Below are 18,298 nucleotides of genomic sequence, written 5' to 3' on the forward strand. Positions count from 1 at the left end.
AAGGCACTTGAAATTAAACAGTACTCTCTGAGATGGTTTACGCTTTGACAACCAACTCTGTTTTCGAAGCATCTCCACGCCCAATTCTCTCTTCCTAAACACTTTTTGGGTCACAAGCAAAATGACTCAGAACAAAGCTTGGGACCTCCCTGACATCAAACCTTGCATCTGTAAAAGCTTACAAACCTTTTTTTTTTTTTTTTTCTTTCCTTTTTCTAGGTTATACTTGGCACCTAAAAACAAAGCTCTAGGCCTTTTCTTAAATATGGGTTTCGGGTTCTTCTTTTTTTTTTAATAAAAAAAAAAATTTATCTAGGCTGAACCGAAAAATCCCACTACACCTCTCTTATCTTCCCTCTTGAAGGGTCTGATTCCATGTAGATATTTTTCTCTATGGTTCTCTAGGGTGCTGAGGGCCTGAGACTATTCTACGGGGAAAAAACAAAAAACAAAGCAAAACGAAGCAAGACCCAAGAGAACAAAGCTTGAGCCAATCGTGAAAACAAAGCAAGACCCAGGAGACAAAAATCAATTTTGCACCCGACAATATCGTTATCAAAGAAAAAGATAGAAAGAGAGAATTAAAATACGTAGCCCTCTGCTTCTTCCTCGGTCTTCTTCTTCTTCCTTTCTCTGCTTTTGTTGAAGTTCTGCAGATCCAGGAGAAATAACGTTTGCCTCTTCTTTTCCACGACGTCGTTTGCCTTGAACAATCAGAACCCCCAATTTTTATAACCGCAGATGTGCGGTACTTTTATTTACAGCATGGAAGCCGGGTCCATTAAGCTGTACGTCAGTTATATAAGAGTTTATTAAATAATATTATTATATTTATATTTAAAGAGTATTTATGTAAATTAGTTTTAAACATAAGTTGTTTTTGTCATTTTACATGTTTTTAATGATTTTAATTAACGCTGGGATTTTTTATTAAAATAAAAAAAAAAAAGTAGTTTAATGCGGCTGAATGTAACATGTGCTAGTTCATCAGGGCAACTTGTGAATGAGTGCCAGCTCGTTCAATTCGGGGAAAAAGTTAATTAACCCTAGTTTAAATCTTAAATCAACATTTTCAAGGAGTACCTCAATCGATTGTGGACCACGCAGAGGTCGCTAGTTTAAATCCTCCATCTCCTTTCCCTTACGTGGACATATCCAAAAATAAAAAAAATAAAAATCTTAAATCAACGTGAACAATAGTTTCTTGGTGGAGAAAAGGACAAAATATACACCTTCTTTGCCTATTTTTAATAGTGGCGGATTTACATAGGGGCGCCCGCACATCCAAAAAATTATAAGGTCGTTTTTAAATTTTTTTGCTCAAGCCCCCCTCCTCCTCCTCCTCCTTTCTTGTTTCGCCCCTGCTGGTTTTTGTTTGTTCAGCATGAAGGTGCAGGCGGTGGAGTAAAATCTTATTTTCTTCACCTCTTCTGGTTTGTGTTTGTATGGAGGCGCATAGAAAAATCTCGAGGACCAAGAATTGAAAAGGTACTAAAGTTGAGTAGGTGGAAGCATTAATTACATGCTGAGGTGTTGATTGATGAGAGATATAGGTGAGGTGGCTTATCACTTGAGAAAGAAAAGCAATTTGTAGTCTCTACGTGGGGCAAGTAAAGCAGGCTTCAATTACTTTCTATTTCTATTTTTTTTTTCTTTCTTTTTTAGCTATTTTTTATTGGGTTTTTGTCAATTATATAAGTAAACTTAATTAGGTAGAGCATTGTCTTAATCTATTGTTTCTCCATGCACCCGAACACCTACTAAAGTTTGTTATGCAATTTTTTTTTTTTTGAAAATAAAAATCACATTAACCATTTATTTTGCTATAATGAAATAAAAAAATCACTACATGTCTTCCTTTTTTTTTTTTTTTTAATATCCATTTTTGCTTCTAAATGCATTTTTTTTTTTTTTTTTTTTTTTTTTTTGCATTTTATTACCAAACATTAGCAATAGTAAAAAGAAAAAGAAAAAAAAAACACTTAAGGCATGGTACCAAAATTTTGGAGACAATTATGCTCCTACAATAACAAGGACCGGATCCCCTCCGGTCCAAACGGACCGGAGGGGATCCAAATGCAACCCTTAAAGTTTTTTAATGAAAATTTTTTTTAACAAAATTTTAGAGACAATTCTACTTTTCTATGTAATTTCAAACATGCTCATAAGTTATTAAGTCTCTAGACTCTTCATCGTTTTGTTAGAATATACTAGTCAACTAACATATCAATCAACTAATTTCTTAGTATAATTAGAAGGAAAAAAAATAAAAAAAAATTTCTTGGTACTATTTCCTACAATATCTCTTTTCAGGTTGATTTTTGGAGAATAGTGAATTTCAGTTGACAAAAAGAAGAAAAAATATCAAATAAATGATAGCCATATAAGCTTCATGAAGAATAAATTTTTTATATTGTGTTATGAAATATTTTTATTTTAAATTGTATTTATCATTTTGTTTATGTTATAAAAAATAAAATATTATTTTATTATTTTAATGTCGCCCCTACTAAAATCAATTCTTGGCTCCGCCACTGCCTATTTATATCCCAAGTATGTTTGCTGGTATCCTTGACCAACACTAAAGTTGCTCGAGTGTCATTTCTTATTAAGTAGAAAGATATGGACATCTTCCATTGGTATCTACTTCAGCTTCTAATCCTCTGCATTTCTCTTCCCTTCATCTTCCGCATTTACAGACGCAAACCCATTTCCCTCAAGCTTCCACCAGGCAGAAAAGGATGGCCTATCATAGGTGAAACGTTGGAATATGCCATGGCCAACAAAAATGGCACTTCAGAGAAATTCATAACCGATAGAATGAGAAAGTACTCCCCACAAGTGTTCAGAACCTCCTTTTTTGGAGAGAACTTTGCTGTCTTTTGTGGTGCCTCTGGTAACAAGTTCTTGTTTACAAGTGAGAACAAGCATGTCATCACATGGATGCCGCGCTCAATATTGAAAATTTTTCTTTTTCCCACCGATGTTGAATTTTCTGTCAAAGTAGAGATAGCCAAAATACATGCCCTTCGCCCTCAGTTTCTCAATCCAGAAGCTCTGCAACGTTACATACCCATCATGGATTCCATGTCAAAACAACACTTGGAGACAGATTGGTCCCCTTGTAAACAAGTGAAGGTTAGTTAATCACCGCTTATCTCAAAAGCAAACATTAATAATACTAGGACCTTTGCTCTGATATCATATTAAATCACCATTTATTCTAAAAGTTTAAGCTAGCCAATATATAGTGTTAGAATATTTTATATTCTTCTTTATTATATTTCCTTGTAGGGTTTATATATTCCCGTTATGTTAGAGTAAGTCTATTGTTTCTTACACACTACTCATTGTCTCTTTATAAATGCAAAGTTATGTAATACAATTCAATATATATAGTACTAAAACAACGTAGCCCATACATCTCTCCACTCTTTTTTATTTTTCTTCCATATATATTTCTATATAACGAATGCATTTAATTATTAATTAATTTATAATACTATGTGAAATGAGAAGATTGGCAGAGATTAATCATTGAATTTATTATAGGTTTTCCCAATGTTAAAGAACTACTCCTTCGAAGTGGCTTGCCGGCTGTTCATGAATATCAAAGACCACGACCAAGTAACCAGATTTGCATATCCCTTCAATCTTGTTTCTGCTGGCCTCTTCTCCATTCCTATAAATCTTCCGGGCACAGCTTTCAATCGTGCAGTGAAAGCAGGCAAACTCATTCGTGAGGAGCTTTTGGGCATCATTAGAAAGCGAAAAATGGAGCTCTTAGAGAATATTGGATCTTCACAAGTAGACTTGTTGAGTCGCCTGCTCCTTGTAAGGGATGAGAATGGCAGAGGAATGGAGGAGAAGGAGATCGCTCATATGATTTTAGGTTTCTTCATCGGCAGCTATATGACGGTAGGTGCTACCATTACAGTCGTCCTGAATTATCTGGCGGAGTTTCCCCAAGTATATAGCAAGGTCTTAAAAGGTACATTTTTAATATAACCCTCAATAAATGAGACCCAACACATAAAATGTTAAGTGTACGTGGTTTGTTTGGTTGACAGAACAAATGCAGATTGCAAAGTCCAAAGGTGAGGGTGAGTTGTTGAATTGGGAAGACATTCAGAATATGAAGTATTCTTGGAATGTGGCATGTGAAGCAATGAGGTTAGCACCACCTGCTCTCGGAGCATTCGGAGAGGTCATAACTGACTTTAGTTATGCAGGTTTTACAATTCCAAAAGGATGGAAGGTAAGTAACGATTATGCGTACATACGAGCCAACAGGGGCGGAACCAAAATTTCTCATTGTAGGGGCAAAGCATTAACCACGCTATGGTCCCCCCGCCCCCTGGTTCCGTTCTTACAAGCCAATCTAGAATTGGCTCGGGACTTACTTTTTTGAATCCAATTTCTTGCAGACATACTGGACAGTAAGTTCAACACACAAAAATCCAGAATATTTTCCTGATCCTGAGAAGTTCGATCCTTCAAGATTTGAAGGGAGGGGGCCTGCACCATACACTTTTGTACCATTTGGAGGAGGACCTCGACTGTGCCCTGGAAAGGAATATGCACGAGTAGAAATTCTCACTTTCATGCATAATATGGTGACCAAATTCAAATTGGAGAAAGTAAATCCGAATGAAAAGTTTATATACAATTACAATCTGTCACCTATTCCAGAGAATGGTCTTCTGGTTCACTTACACCCTTTCAATAATTAGTGTCAAGGGTTGGTGTCTCAACCATGGTTAATAAACCCTTATTCCAGAATCTGTCACATCTAATAAGAGAACACCCTGTTACGGTCCTTTAAGATGGTCTTCAAATCTCTTAATAGTTTATTTTATTTAGATTTGTCTTTATTTCTATATTAGTCTTTATTTTCATGTAAGACTCTTAATGACTTAGCCTAGTTTATATTTTAATAAGAGTTGCTGACTCAGCCCTAGAATATGTAATAAATCATCTATTTAAAGCGGTTATGATATGAAAAAAATTAATCCCAAACCATTGTGTTTGAAAGGTCTAAGTTCCCTTAGAACCTAATTTATCCCGTTACGAAATTAGGTTCGTAACACACCCTCAGCAATAATTTGTTATCTGCAGGTATCTTAGATCTCAAAATACGTTGTCTTAAAAATGCTGTATTTTCTTCTTTTATTTGACATAGAATTTTAATTTGATTTGTAAAACATTTTCTTTGCCTAAGCATGTGAAATTGGTGAAGTGCTTGCTTCTTAATTACACTACTAATTACTCATGTTGAAGTTTGCATGATCAGGCAAGTGTAATATGCTTTTTTCTGGTCCAAACACAAAAAGAAATGCCACAACCAAGGTGCCTGTTGGAGGGTACATTGATAAGCATAGAGCATTGCTCTTAGAGGAATGCTAAATATCACATTTTTATTCAACAATTAATTCACATACTGTTAAAAAAAAAAAAACCCAAGAGTTGGTTGAGACTTCCAAATCAATATTAAGGAATATATAGTTGTGAATTAAAACGTGATCACATATAAAATGAAAATCTATTTCTATATATGCATGAAAGACTGGATTAGATGACTACTAGGTTGCGCCTATATTGTCCCATCAAAGAATATGAAGACGTGAGGGGATACTCGGCCTCCATATGGCTTCGAGCAACAGTCCGTTGCTTACATGAACTCTCATGCTTAGATATGGCTTGAGACGCTTGTTTAAGGCCATACAATGATTTATGTAGACAACACACATGATTCAAAAATTGTGGATGCAGAAATTCAGGAGGTTAAACCAGAAATTCAGGAGGTTAAACCATGTAGACTTCTTCTTCTATAAAACCATAAAGAAAGACGTTTTGAATACCAGTTTGCAATTAGCACCAACTAGAAGAGACGACAATGGAGAGAATTGTGCGAACGCTAAAGGGTTTGGCAACGAGTCTTAAAGTTTCTGAAAAGTCCAGCCCTTGTTGTTGATGATAGCCTTTGGCAATAAGGCGGGCTTTGTAACGCTCAATGAGCCATTAGCCCGATGTTTGATGCGAAATACCAACAACATTTTTGTTTTTAGAGATAAAGCTAGCCGTCCACACTATGGGAGTATCTGGAGAGTGGTTTTATGCCTTCTCTCCAAGACTCCAGAGCCTTAAATAGAGGAGCTTGTAGGCATCGGATGCACATGACATGCACCCTTGCCTCCTCCACATTATTCACATCTATTTCCTCCTTTCTTTTTTGTTATATTTTGCTCCATTCTGAACATGCATGGTTGCTAGATAAAATTTGCCAAAACATTGCTGCACTTCATTTCTAGTGGACAAAGTTTTACTCTAAATTGATTTTTTTTTTTTTTTTTAAGAAAAAAAAATATTTAATTTATTAAATTGATATTTGTCCTTATAGTATTTAATTGTCACGTTTTCTATGAAAATGAATAGTAAAATCATATATTCTGATGACAAATTTCTGTTTAACATAATGGATGAAAAAAAAGTTTCTCCAAACTTAATTTGGAGGAAAATTTTGTCAATTTGTAGTAGGCAATAGTAATAAAGAACTTGGAAAGTAGAGGCCATGACCGTAATCTCCAATTTTTATTTTCTTCCTCTCACCAGAATAAGTAATGTTATAGATCATATTTTTATCTCAATTTGTTAATGGGTTACTGCTGATTAACGTTACTTTTTTTGTTATTTTTGTCTCAATTTGGAGGAAAATTTTGTTCATACGTAATACCGTTGATTGATTGTGCCAAATTAGCAAGGTGTGATAAAACTGAAATAAAAATGTGGTGTATAACATTACATTTTTTTGTAATTTTTTTTTTTTAAAAAAAAAAAACTGTTATAAGTTTGTAAACTGTCATATATAACAACACCAATCATTGGGGGGGGGGGGGGGGGGGAGTTTATTTTATAGCAATGAACCAAAAATTCCATATTTAGTATTTCCTATTCATGATTAAACTTATAGATCCCATAATATACATAAACCTGGTTATAATAGCAGTTGGGGTACAGTAGACACTAGGACCATTGAGCAGCTCATTAATTAGGACTATCCTTTATGATTGAGAATTTCAGGCATTTGTAATTTGCAATGGGTGACACAGAATGAATCGCACCATCTCAATGTAGGGGAAAAAAAAAAAAAATTTAATTAAGGTCAAATGGTATGGTTGATTTACACACCATCGACGAGTTTTGTGTTTTGCAGTAGTTGACCTTCTTAAAAGAGAAATGATTATTATTATTATTATTTTGCCATAAGTCTTCTCCTGTTCTTTTACTTTTTAAAATTATCATTGAATCTGTAATCTTATATGAGTTTTATACACGAGTTCTACAGATTCAATAATAATTTTGAAAAATAAAAAAATAAAAGGGCATATAAATTAGGTTGGCAATGAAATAATGTCAAAGTGCTTTAGGCTTTAAGCCTTTAATACCCAAAAGCACATATTACGTATGTTATATATGATTCTATGAAGGATAAAATGCTAGTTTACAAACTAGTTACCTTTCTATTTCTCTCTCTCTCTCTCTTTTATTACTAAAGACAAATAACAAAATTAGACTAGAGAAGAGTGGAGAAAATCTTCTTCGTATTTCACTTGTATGAAAATACATCTTACGAAGCCTATAAATAGAGGCATTCAAAGACTAACTTACAAAGCTTTTACTTCTCCATATTTATTGTATTAAATAACAAAAAACTCATCTCTAAGTTAAGACTTCAGTTGAGAATTAAATAGACACATTAGTTTAGAAAAACTAAAGTCCCTTATTAATTAAAAGAACTTATAACTTCTACCATTTGGAAAAAACTTTCTTGTGTTTTGATTTGTTTAGTTTCCAACACGCCCCTTCAAATCAAAACCTCCTCATGCCAAGCATGTCTCTTAGACTCATGAAAATTGCACCTGATAATGGCTTAGTAAATATATCTGTTACTTGTTCAGTGTTGTGGCAATACTGGAGCTCTATTGTCTTCTGCTTGACATGGTCTCTAAGAAAGTGGAACCTAGTGTCAATGTGTTTACTCCTCCCATGTTGCACTGGATTCTTTGCTAACTTTATAGCTGATTGGTTATCCACGTAAATCACAGTCGGTTCTTCTTATGAATGTTCCAGTTCCTTCAAGAGATTCCTTAGCCATATAGTTTCACAAACAGTAGACGAAGTCGCCACATACTCCGCCTCACAGGTAGACAAGGCTACAATTCCTTGTTTCTTGGGTGTCCAAGAAAATGCTGTAGAACTAAGATAGAATACATACCCAGTAGTACTTTTCCTCTCATCATGGTCACATCCCCAATTACTATCTGAATAACCAACTAATTTCGCTTCATCACCATAGGCATAGAATAAACCAAGATTCAGAGTGCCTTTGATGTACCTTAGGATCCTTTTTGCAGCTAACCAATGAGTCTCCGTTGGTGCCTCCATGTATCGACTCACAAGTCCAACTCCATAGACAATATCTGGTCTTGTGATCGTCAAGTACCTCAGACTTCCGACCAAACTCTTGTAAAGAGTTGGTTCAATAACTCGACCATCTCCTTCTTTTGACAACTTTATGCTTGTTTCAACTGGGGTATTCACAGAGTTGCAGCCATCCATCTTGAATTTCTCTAAAATCTCCCTCATGTACTTCTTTTGGGATATGAAAATTCCACCCTGTTGTTGCTTCACTTCAATACCGAGGAAATAGGACATCAACCCGTTATCTGCCATCTCAAACTCCTTAAACATTGATTGCTTGAATTCCTCGAACATTTCACCACTATTTCCTGTATATAACAAATCATCAATATATAGGCAAATGATTAGAAATTCACCACGATGGTTTTTCTTCATATAAACAGCATGCTCATATGAACATTTAGTGAAGCCGTTCTGATGAAGGTAATTATCAATGCATGCATTCCAAGCTCTTGGTGCCTGCTTTAAGCCATATAACGCCTTCTTAAGGTGGTACACCTTGCTTTCTTCTCCTTCCATTATAAAGCCTTCCGGTTGTTGTACGTACACATCTTCTTCAAGGATGCCATTAAGAAAGGCTAACTTGACATCAAGTTGGTATATCTTCCAATTGTGATGAGCCGCAAGTGCGATCAACAATCTCACTGTGTCAAGTCTTGCAACTGGTGCAAAGACCTCTTCATAGTCGATGCCATACTTTTGTTTATAGCCTTTAGCTACAAGTCTTGCTTTGTATCGAGAAACTTCACCTTCTACAGTGTGTTTGATCTTGTACACCCACTTGACACCAATAGCCTTATGGTTCTATGGGAGTGTTGTCAACTCCCAAGTGTCATTCTTTTAAATAGCATGTATCTCCTTGTCCATTGCGGATCTCCAACAATCTTCTTCAACGGCTTCTTGAAAGGTAAGAGGCTCAAGATCAGCATATAGGCAGAAAATATTAGTCTCTCCATCTTCTGTTTGCTCATAGATTTCCCCGAGACTTCTCATTTTACTTTGATTTGTGGAGGATTTGTTGCTTCTACCTCCCATAGAAGATGTAGAGTCCCTCTGTGCTGCGGACGGTGTGGTAGGCTGAGAAGATGGTGGGGTACTTGGTGGAGCTTCTGTTGAGAGTTCTTCAGGCTCCTCTAACACTTGTTGTTCTTTGGCCTTCTCTTCATCGCTCCAGCTCCACACACTTTCCTCATCAAAGATAATGTCTCTACTAACCACTAATTTCTTTGTTAGTGAGTTGTAGAGCTTGTATGCTTTCGACTCTTCGCTATATCCGAGAAAGAAACATTTTTCATCACGATCATCAAGCGTCTTCCTCTTGGATTCGGGAACTTGAGAATATGCAACACACCCAAAGATTCTTAGGTGTGCAACACTTGGCTTGTGGCCGCTCCATGCCTCTTGAGGTGTCAAATTCTTGACACTTTTGGTAGGACATTGGTTGAGTAGATAAGATGAGCACGCCACAGCTTCTGCCCAGAATTGTTTTGGCAGCCCTTTCTCTTTGAGCATAGTTCTGGTCATATTAAGAATGGTACGGTTCTTTCTTTCGGCAATCCCGTTTTGTTGTGGTGTGAATGCAGCAGTCAACTGATGCTTTATGCCTTGTTCCCTGCAAAACTTATCAAATTCTTTTGAGGTGTATTCTCCACCTCGGTCAGAGCGAAGAGTTACAAGCTTATGGCCACTTTGATTTTCAACAAGGGCTTCGAAGTTCTTGAATACAATAAAGGCAGCTGATTTTTCTTTAAGTAAATAAACCCAAAGTTTTTTGCTAAAGTCATCAATAAAGGTAATAAAGTATCTATTACCTTCTAAGGACATGGGCTCTATTGGTCCACGTATGTCGGTATGAGCCAGTTGCAATGGTGATGTTGCTCTGCAAGATTTGCTGCTGCAAAAAGGAAGTCGTGCCTGCTTGCCAAGTATACATCATTCACAAACGTTGCCCGGTGGCTCGATCACTGGTAACCCATGCACCATGCCAAATGAAGATAATAGCTTTAGGCCGCTGAAACGTAGATGGCCAAAGCGAAGATGCCACTTCCATGACTCAGTTTCCTTGAGTCCATAGAAGCACTTCTTAGACTTTGTGTTAAGATGTAACGGGAACATGCGATTATTGGTCATTGGAACACGAGCCACAATTCCTCCACATGTATCTCTCAAAATGAGAGAGTAGTTCTCCATATGTATGGTGTACCCCTTCTCGAGCAACTGCCCAATGCTAAGAATATTGCTTTTCATATTAGGCACATAATAAACATCAGAAATGTACCCTTTCTTACCATCATTTTGATAGATTTTTATCTTCCCTTTGCCTTCAACTGAGAGTTTGGTGGAGTCTCCCAAGTTCACTTTTCCACGAACTCCTTCTGTGAGTTCAACGAACAAATCTTTCTTCCCACACATATGATTGCTTGCACCAGAATCGAGGTACCAAACCTCATCTTGTGAATCTGAAACATCATGAGCGAGAAGTAAAATAGAATAACTACGAACCTCATGTGTTGCTTCTGCAACATTTGCTTGTTCATCATCTTTGTGCCAACAATCAGAGGCATAGTGTCCAAACTTCTTGCAGTTGTAGCATTGGATATTCTTGGAGTTTCCACGTCCATATGTGGATCTTCCTCTTCCTCGATAACCTCCTCGTCCTCGACCTCTGAAACTTTGAGTCTCCTGTTGACTTTGACGTGGTTGTTGGAAAATACTACGCCACCAGCCTCTACCACGACCACGATAGGAGTTGAATTTGCGTTGATCATTTAAAGTCAGTTTTGACTCTAATGCTTGTTCTAATACACTAGAACTAGCATTCTTCTGCATCCTTTGCTCATGTACTTGTAATGAACCCAACAACTCCTCAATTGTTAGCTTCTCCAAGTCCTTAAACTCTTCGATAGCTACAACAACATGTTCAAATTTAGAGGAAAGGAATCGAAGTACTTTTTCGATGACTTGGATGTCATCAACCATCTTATTGTTTCTTTTCAAACCATTCACGATTACCAGCAATCGTGAGAAATAATCAGTCATTGATTCTCCATCCTTCATGTGAAGAGCCTCGAACTCGCCCCGTAATGATGGGAGACGGACTTGTTTCACCTGTTCGTCTCCTTTGAAGATGGAAGCTAGAATCTCCCATGCTTGTTTACTTGTCATTGCTTCGGCAACTTTCTCGAAGGTAGACTCGTCCAATGCTTGATAGAGTAGAAACATGGCCTTTTTATCTTTCTTCTTTTGTTTCTTAAGAGTCTTCTTCTCATCTGCTGTGTATTCAGCTTCCTCCTCCTCAGTGGGTTCCATAAATCCGTCGGTAATGACTTCCCACAGATCTTGAAACCCAAACAAGGCTCTCATTTGGATAGATCATGACCCATAGTTATCTTTTGATAATCTAGGGATTTGTTGTTGGACTATGTTGGAACCCATTTCTAGAAAGGACAAAAATGGGAATTGGCACAACTGGGCTCTTATACCAATTTGAAGGATAAAATACTTGTTTACAAACTAGTTACCTTTCTATTTCCCTCTCTCTCTCTCTCTCTCTTATTACTAAAGACAAATAACAAAATTAGACTAGAGAAGAGTGGAGAAAATCTTCTTCGTATTTCACTTGTATGAAAATACATCTTACGAAGCCTATAAATAGAGGCATTCAAAGACTAACTTACAAAGCTTTTACTTCTCCATATTTATTGTATTAAATAACAAAAAACTCATCTCTAAGTTAAGACTTCAGTTGAGAATTAAATAAACACATTAGTTTAGAAAAACTAAAGTCCCTTATTAATTAAAAGAACTTATAACTTCTACCATTTGGAAAAAACTTTCTTGCGTTTTGATTTGTTTAGTTTCCAACAATATATAGAATGTAGAGTTTGTAATATTAGTAACTATACAATGACTAGGTATCTTACGTACTCTAGCTAGTCGATAATATTTGAAGTATATCTAATCTAGCTAATATAATAGATAATATTTGAACTAGTCTATGAGCCTTTTGGCTATTTTGTTGAGCAAAAGCCTTAAAAAGGCTCCCCATCCGGCTGGCTAAAATGGCCTGAGGATGTTGCGCTGCTACAGTTTGCTTACCTACTGTAACAAGGTTATGTATATATATATATATATATATATATAATATAATATAATATAATAATCGTCCCACTATCTTATAATATATTTTAACTTCTCTCAATAAAAAAATAATCTTATCAGGTCATGCATGTGTTGGAACTATGAACGTTTGAAGAAAAATGAAATAAAAATAATAATAAAATGAGAATAAAGGAGTAATATTAAATGATAGAGAAAGAATATTTTAATGAGATAATAAAAGTGCTAAGTTAAAATGTTGAGCTTGGTGCTTTAAAAAAGTGTGAAGCTAAAATTGATAAAAGTGATTTTTTTAGCTAAATTTAGCCAAAAAAATTACTGAGCGGGTTGTAAATACTCTAAGAACTATAATATACTGTAAACTCTTAGACTATGACATAAATATTATCTCCTTCTAGTGCTTTTCATCTTTATCTAACAGGCAAGACCACCCTTAAAATATGGTTGGTATGTTTTTTTCTTTCTACTCTTTTCTATATTATTAATGTGGTTTGTTTTCAACTGATCATTACAAACAAATGGTTGAGATTTAGCGACTTGTAGACACATGCAATTTTTGCCGTATGCATGTTTGCTGGTTCTTGCCCAACACCAAAGTTGCCTTTATTGATTGTCATTTCTTATGAAGTAGAGTAGAGAGATATGGACCTCAGCACTTCTCTTTCTTTCTTGAACTTGTGCGTTTACATACAAAAACCCATTTCCCCCAAGCTTCCACCAGGTAGAAAAGGATGGCCTTTCATAGGTGAAACTTTGGAATATGCCAAGGCCAGCAAAAGGGGCAATCCAGAGAAATTCATAGCCGACAGAATGAGCAACTACTCACCATACGTGTTCAGAACCTCCTTGCTTGGAGAGAAGTTTGCCGTCTTTTGTGGTGCTTCTGGGAACAAATTCTTGTTTACAAGTGATCAGAACAAGCATCTCACCACATGGTTGCCGCGCTCATTGGATCAAATTTTTCTTTTCCCCACCGATGCTGAACATTCTACCAAAGCAGAGTGATGCAGCGTGACTTAGTAAGTTGAAGCGAAAAACATCAATAAGCAGCGGATAAATAACTCTAGATCTAGATTCTATCAAAGATCTAAGAATTCTTCTTGACAAAACTAGATACTCTCTAGGTTTTGAAGGAAAAGAGGAATAAACTCAACTCTAAGTATTCTCATTAATCAAAATCAATAATAAACAGCAACTATTTTCTCTGAAGGCTATAAGCATATATTTATAGCCTAAAACCCTAAAGTTAATAAAATATGACATAAATACCCCCAAAACCCTAAACCTAATAAAATAACGAAATAAAGACTCACAAAACCCTAACCCTAATAAAATAACAACATAAAGTCGATTTAAGATAAAAAACGCAGAAAATTAACATAATTCAACTCCGTGTGCGATCGATCGCAGGTATACGTGCGATCGATCGCACAACCAGAGGCTTAGTGCGCAAGTGTTTGGAATTGTGATCGATCGCAAGTACATGTGCGATCGATCGCAGTTCCAGGGGACCTACGATCTGCATCATTCTCCCCTTGTTGGAGAGAATTCGCCCTCGAATTCGGCCGGTTCTTTCCACGGTCCTTTGGATGCTCAGTCAACTTATTCCACTCGCCCTTCCTCAAGATCAAAACAAGGCAACACCCCAAAATAAACTTGGCGCTTCTCATCATCGAAATACCTTGATGGTTGTCATGAAAGCCCCACACACCACTTGGCAATACTACAAATTTGCCGTTCTTTTCTCATTCATTCTCCCTTTCACGTGCCATGAAGATACTCAAGGACGGGTCAACTGTTGTTTCCCTTGTGAACATATAATTCTCCTCATCCGCATAGAACTCATCACAATTGTTGTTAGGAGAATTTAAAATACTTTCAACACCAAGAAAATCAACATAACCCTCTTCATCATTATAATTAGGCATTTCACCTGAACAGTCTTCATCAACCTATTCATAATTGTCGATGTCACCCGTGGGCTCTTCCTCTTCCCATTGATCATCTTCGGGGTAAGGGCCGCCAAACATGGGAGAAAAACCATCATCTTCACACTCGTCCTCTAGGTCGGATGCCAAAGGTCCTTCAATCGGTTCTTTCTCATCGACATCGTCATCATAGGTTGGTGGGGAATCCCAATTCACGAATCCTTGCGAAGGATCTTCAACATCTTCATGTCTGAACTCTTCATCAATGAATTCAGACTCCTCAAACTCTTCATCCACAGATTCTTTTTCCTCCACAGAATATGGATTCGGTTTATGGATTTGTGGTTGGCAAGTAAGGGTCCAATTGCCCTGTCGTGGACTCTTCGCTTCATTCCATGTCTCCCTAAATACCTATTTTTTGTATGATTTTTTTGTTTTCTTTGTCACAACCATAGACCCTTGTCTCCAATTTTGTGACTTTTGACCCATGGTATAACTATGGGGCAAGAAAGCGACCCGCATATATTTCAATAGTTTCTTCCAACTATTGATCTTCAATTTGCCTTCTCGCTTCCTAGTTTTCTTCAGTTGTTGCCACCACGCATCAACTCTTCCCTGGAATGTATGTACCACCAAAGAGACTTGTTGTTCATCGGGCACCCTGTTGAATTCAAAAACCTCTTCAACAGCCAACACCCAATCCAAAAATTCGTCGGGTTCTAGATCCTCGTCGAATTTCGGAATTTTGAGTTCGAATCTACTTACCCGCCGATTGGCATGAGCTTGCGCAAGGTGCTGACGTCCGTACGTTCGGCGCTCCGCAAACGGGTTTCTAGATCCGTTCCCATGTTGACCACACAAGTTGGATAATCGGGTAGTGAGGTCTTCAATTTGATCCCTCATACCCCTGAATCGATCCTCCGTGTGTTGCCAAGGTTCAGCGATAGATTTGCCTTCCGCCTCCGCGAATCGCGGTCTTGGTTGGTGACGACAATTGTTCGGCCCACCACTCATGTGCCTTAAATGAATCGCCGGTTGCTCTTTAAGTGATGCCTCTGTGCGCATGTGCACCTCGTTCATGTTTGCAAAGCAGTTACTCCTCCCTATTCATGGAAAGTAATTGAGCTCTGATACCAACTGATGCATCGTAACTTAGTAGGCTGCAACGAAAAATATCAATAAGTTGCGGATAAATAACTCTAGATCTAGATTCTATCAAAGATCTAAGAATTCTTCTTAACAAAACTAGATACTCTCTAGGTTTTGAAGGAAAAGACAACTGTTTTCTCTGGAGGTTATAAGCATATATTTATAGCCTAAAACCCTAAAGTTAATAAAATATGACATAAATACCCCCAAAACCCAAAACCTAATAAAATAACGAAATAACGACTCCCAAAACCCTAACCCTAATAAAATAACAACATAAAGTCGGTTTAAGATAAAAAACGCAAAAAATTAACATAATGCAGCTCCGTGTACGATCGATCGCAGGTACAAGTGCGATCGATTGCACAACCAGAGGCTTGGTGTGCAAGTGTCTAGAATTGCGATCGATCGCAAGTACATGTGCAATCGATCGCAGTTCCAGGGGACCTACGATCTTCATCACAGAGGCAATCAAAATGCGTGCCATTCGCCCTGATTTTCTCAAGCCAGAACCTCTGCAACGTTACATACCCATCATGGACTCCATGTCAAAACAACACTTGGAGAAAGATTGGTCGACCCCCTGTAAAGAATTGAAGCTTTTCCCACTCTCAAAGGAGTACACCTTTGCATTGGCTTGCTGGCTGTTTATGAACATCCAAGACAATGAGCAAGTAACCAGATTTGCAAATCCCTTCAGTCTTGTTACTGCCAACCTCGTAGCCATTCCGGTAAATCTTCCCGGTACAACTTTCAATCGAGCCGTTAAAGGAGGCAAACTCGTTCGTGAGGAGCTTTTGGGCATCATTAGCAAGCGAAAAATGGAGCTCTCTCAGAATATAGGGTCTTCACAAATAGACTTGTTGACTCGCCTACTCCTTGTAAGGGAAGAGAATGGGAATGGAGGAGAAGGAGATCGCTTATATGATTATAGCTTTCTTCTTCGGCAGCTATGATACGGTAGGTGCTACCATTATAGTCGTCCTGAATTATCTGACAGAGTTTCACCAAGTATATAGCAAGGTCTTAAATGGTACCTTTCTAATATAGCCCTCAATAAATGAGACCTAACACGTAAAATATTCAAGTGTACGTGGTTTGTTTGGTTGACAGAACAAATGCAGATTGATAAGTCCAAAGGTAAGGATGAATTGTTGAATTGGGAAGACATTCAGAAGATGAAGTATTCTTGGAATCAATGGAATGTGGCATGCAAAGCGATGAGGTTAGCACCACCTACTCAAGGAGCTTTCGGAGAGGTCACAGCTGACTTTAGTTATGCAGGTTTTACAATTCCAAAGGGATGGAAGGTATGTAGCAATTATGCATATACAAGCTAACTGGGGCGGAATCAGGATTTCTCATGAATGAGGCTAAACCCCCACCCAGGGGTGGAACCACCCCTAGCAGCCCACCCCCCCCCCCCCCCCCCCCCCCCCCCCAAGGCAAGGGGTGGTCCCAAAAAAAAAAGAAAAAATTAAATACTTTTAAAAATTAGCTTTTGTACTCCCAATTTTTTTTTTTAAAAAAAATGTTTACCCCAAAACTCAATATTCTAGTTCCGCCCTTGCCTCCACCCCCACCCCTGGTTCCGTCCTGGGAGCCGTTCTAGAACCTGCTTGGGATTTACTTTTCTGAATCCATTTTTTAGCAGACATACTGGTCTTTAAATTCAACCAACAAAAATCCTGAATATTTTCCTGATCCAGAGAAGTTCGATCCTTCAAGATTTGAAGGGAGGGGGCCTGCACCGTACACATTTGTACCATTTGGAGGAGGACCTCAACTGTGCCCTGGAAAGGAATATGCACGAGTAGAAATTCTCACATTCATGCATAATGTGGTGACCAAATTCAAATTGGAGAAAGTAAATCCGAATGAAAAGTTTACATACAATATATCACCTGTTCCAGAGAATGGTCTCCTGGTTCACCTACACCCTCTCAATAATTAGTGTCAAGAGTTGGTGTCTCAACCATGTTTAATAAACCCTTATTCCAGAAGCTGTCACATCCAATAAGAGTACACCCTCAGCAATAATTTGTTATCTGCAGGCATGTTACATTTCAAAATACTATGAAATTAAGTTCAAGTTGTCCTAAAAATACTGTATTTTGTTCTTTTATTTGATACAGAATTTAAATTTGATTCGTAAAACAGTTTCTTTGCCTAAGCATGTTAAATTGGTGAAGTGCTTGCTTCTTAATTTCACCATTACTCTTGTTGAAGTTTTCTTTTTTCTGCTCCAAACACAAAAAGAAATGCCACAGCCAGGGTACCTGTTGGAGGGTACATTGATAACCGTAGAACATTGCAAAGGTCCTTTACTGCAAAGTCAGAAATAAATTGTTTGAGACAGAGAGTTTAGACCCCAAGAAAGAAATTGAAATAGCCAAGGTCCTTTACTGCAAAGTCAATATTAAGTAACTTGATGACTAACTCAACAGCCACAAGATATGACTCGTTCAAGATAATGTTCTCAACATAAATAAGGAATAGATAATCGAGGATCCTTGGCGGAGAATGAATAAAAAGGTATATGCTCTGGAGCCAATAAAATAGAGTGTATAGAGACGAGTGCTAAGTCGGAAAAACCATGCTCGGGATGCTTGTTTAAGGCC

At 37.4% G+C, this 18,298-nt stretch overlaps 1 protein-coding gene and 2 pseudogenes across 1 annotated transcript; all 3 read left to right on the forward strand.

Moving 5' to 3' along the window:
• Positions 1–2,622: 2,622 nt before the first annotated feature.
• LOC132190472 (beta-amyrin 6-beta-monooxygenase-like) lies at positions 2,623–4,733 on the forward strand. The gene is made up of 4 exons (XM_059605472.2): positions 2,623–3,138; positions 3,553–3,991; positions 4,071–4,258; positions 4,428–4,733. The coding sequence occupies exons 1-4, from the start codon at positions 2,623–2,625 to the stop codon at positions 4,731–4,733; spliced, it is 1,449 nt and encodes a 482-aa protein (XP_059461455.2).
• An 11,420-nt stretch (positions 4,734–16,153) lies between these two features.
• Positions 16,154–16,633, forward strand: LOC148583557 (beta-amyrin 6-beta-monooxygenase pseudogene; annotated as a pseudogene).
• Positions 16,634–16,840: 207 nt separating this feature from the next.
• LOC132189484 (beta-amyrin 6-beta-monooxygenase pseudogene) lies at positions 16,841–17,631 on the forward strand (annotated as a pseudogene).
• The last annotated feature ends 667 nt before the right edge of the window (positions 17,632–18,298 follow it).

Source organism: Corylus avellana, chromosome 9 (assembly GCF_965113065.1).
Source record: "Corylus avellana chromosome 9, dhCorAvel1.hap1.2, whole genome shotgun sequence".
NCBI lineage: Eukaryota > Viridiplantae > Streptophyta > Magnoliopsida > Fagales > Betulaceae > Corylus > Corylus avellana.

What these genes read in the sequence shown, in the direction of transcription:
- LOC132190472 (XM_059605472.2), top strand. Translation starts at nt 2,623, where the DNA reads ATGGACATCTTCCATTGGTATCTACTTCAGCTTCTAATCCTCTGCATT. An exon ending in CCCCTTGTAAACAAGTGAAG is followed by an intron (nt 3,139 to 3,552) that starts GTTAGTTAATCA and finishes AATTTATTATAG; the next exon opens with GTTTTCCCAATGTTAAAGAA. An exon ending in CAATTCCAAAAGGATGGAAG is followed by an intron (nt 4,259 to 4,427) that starts GTAAGTAACGAT and finishes AATTTCTTGCAG; the next exon opens with ACATACTGGACAGTAAGTTC.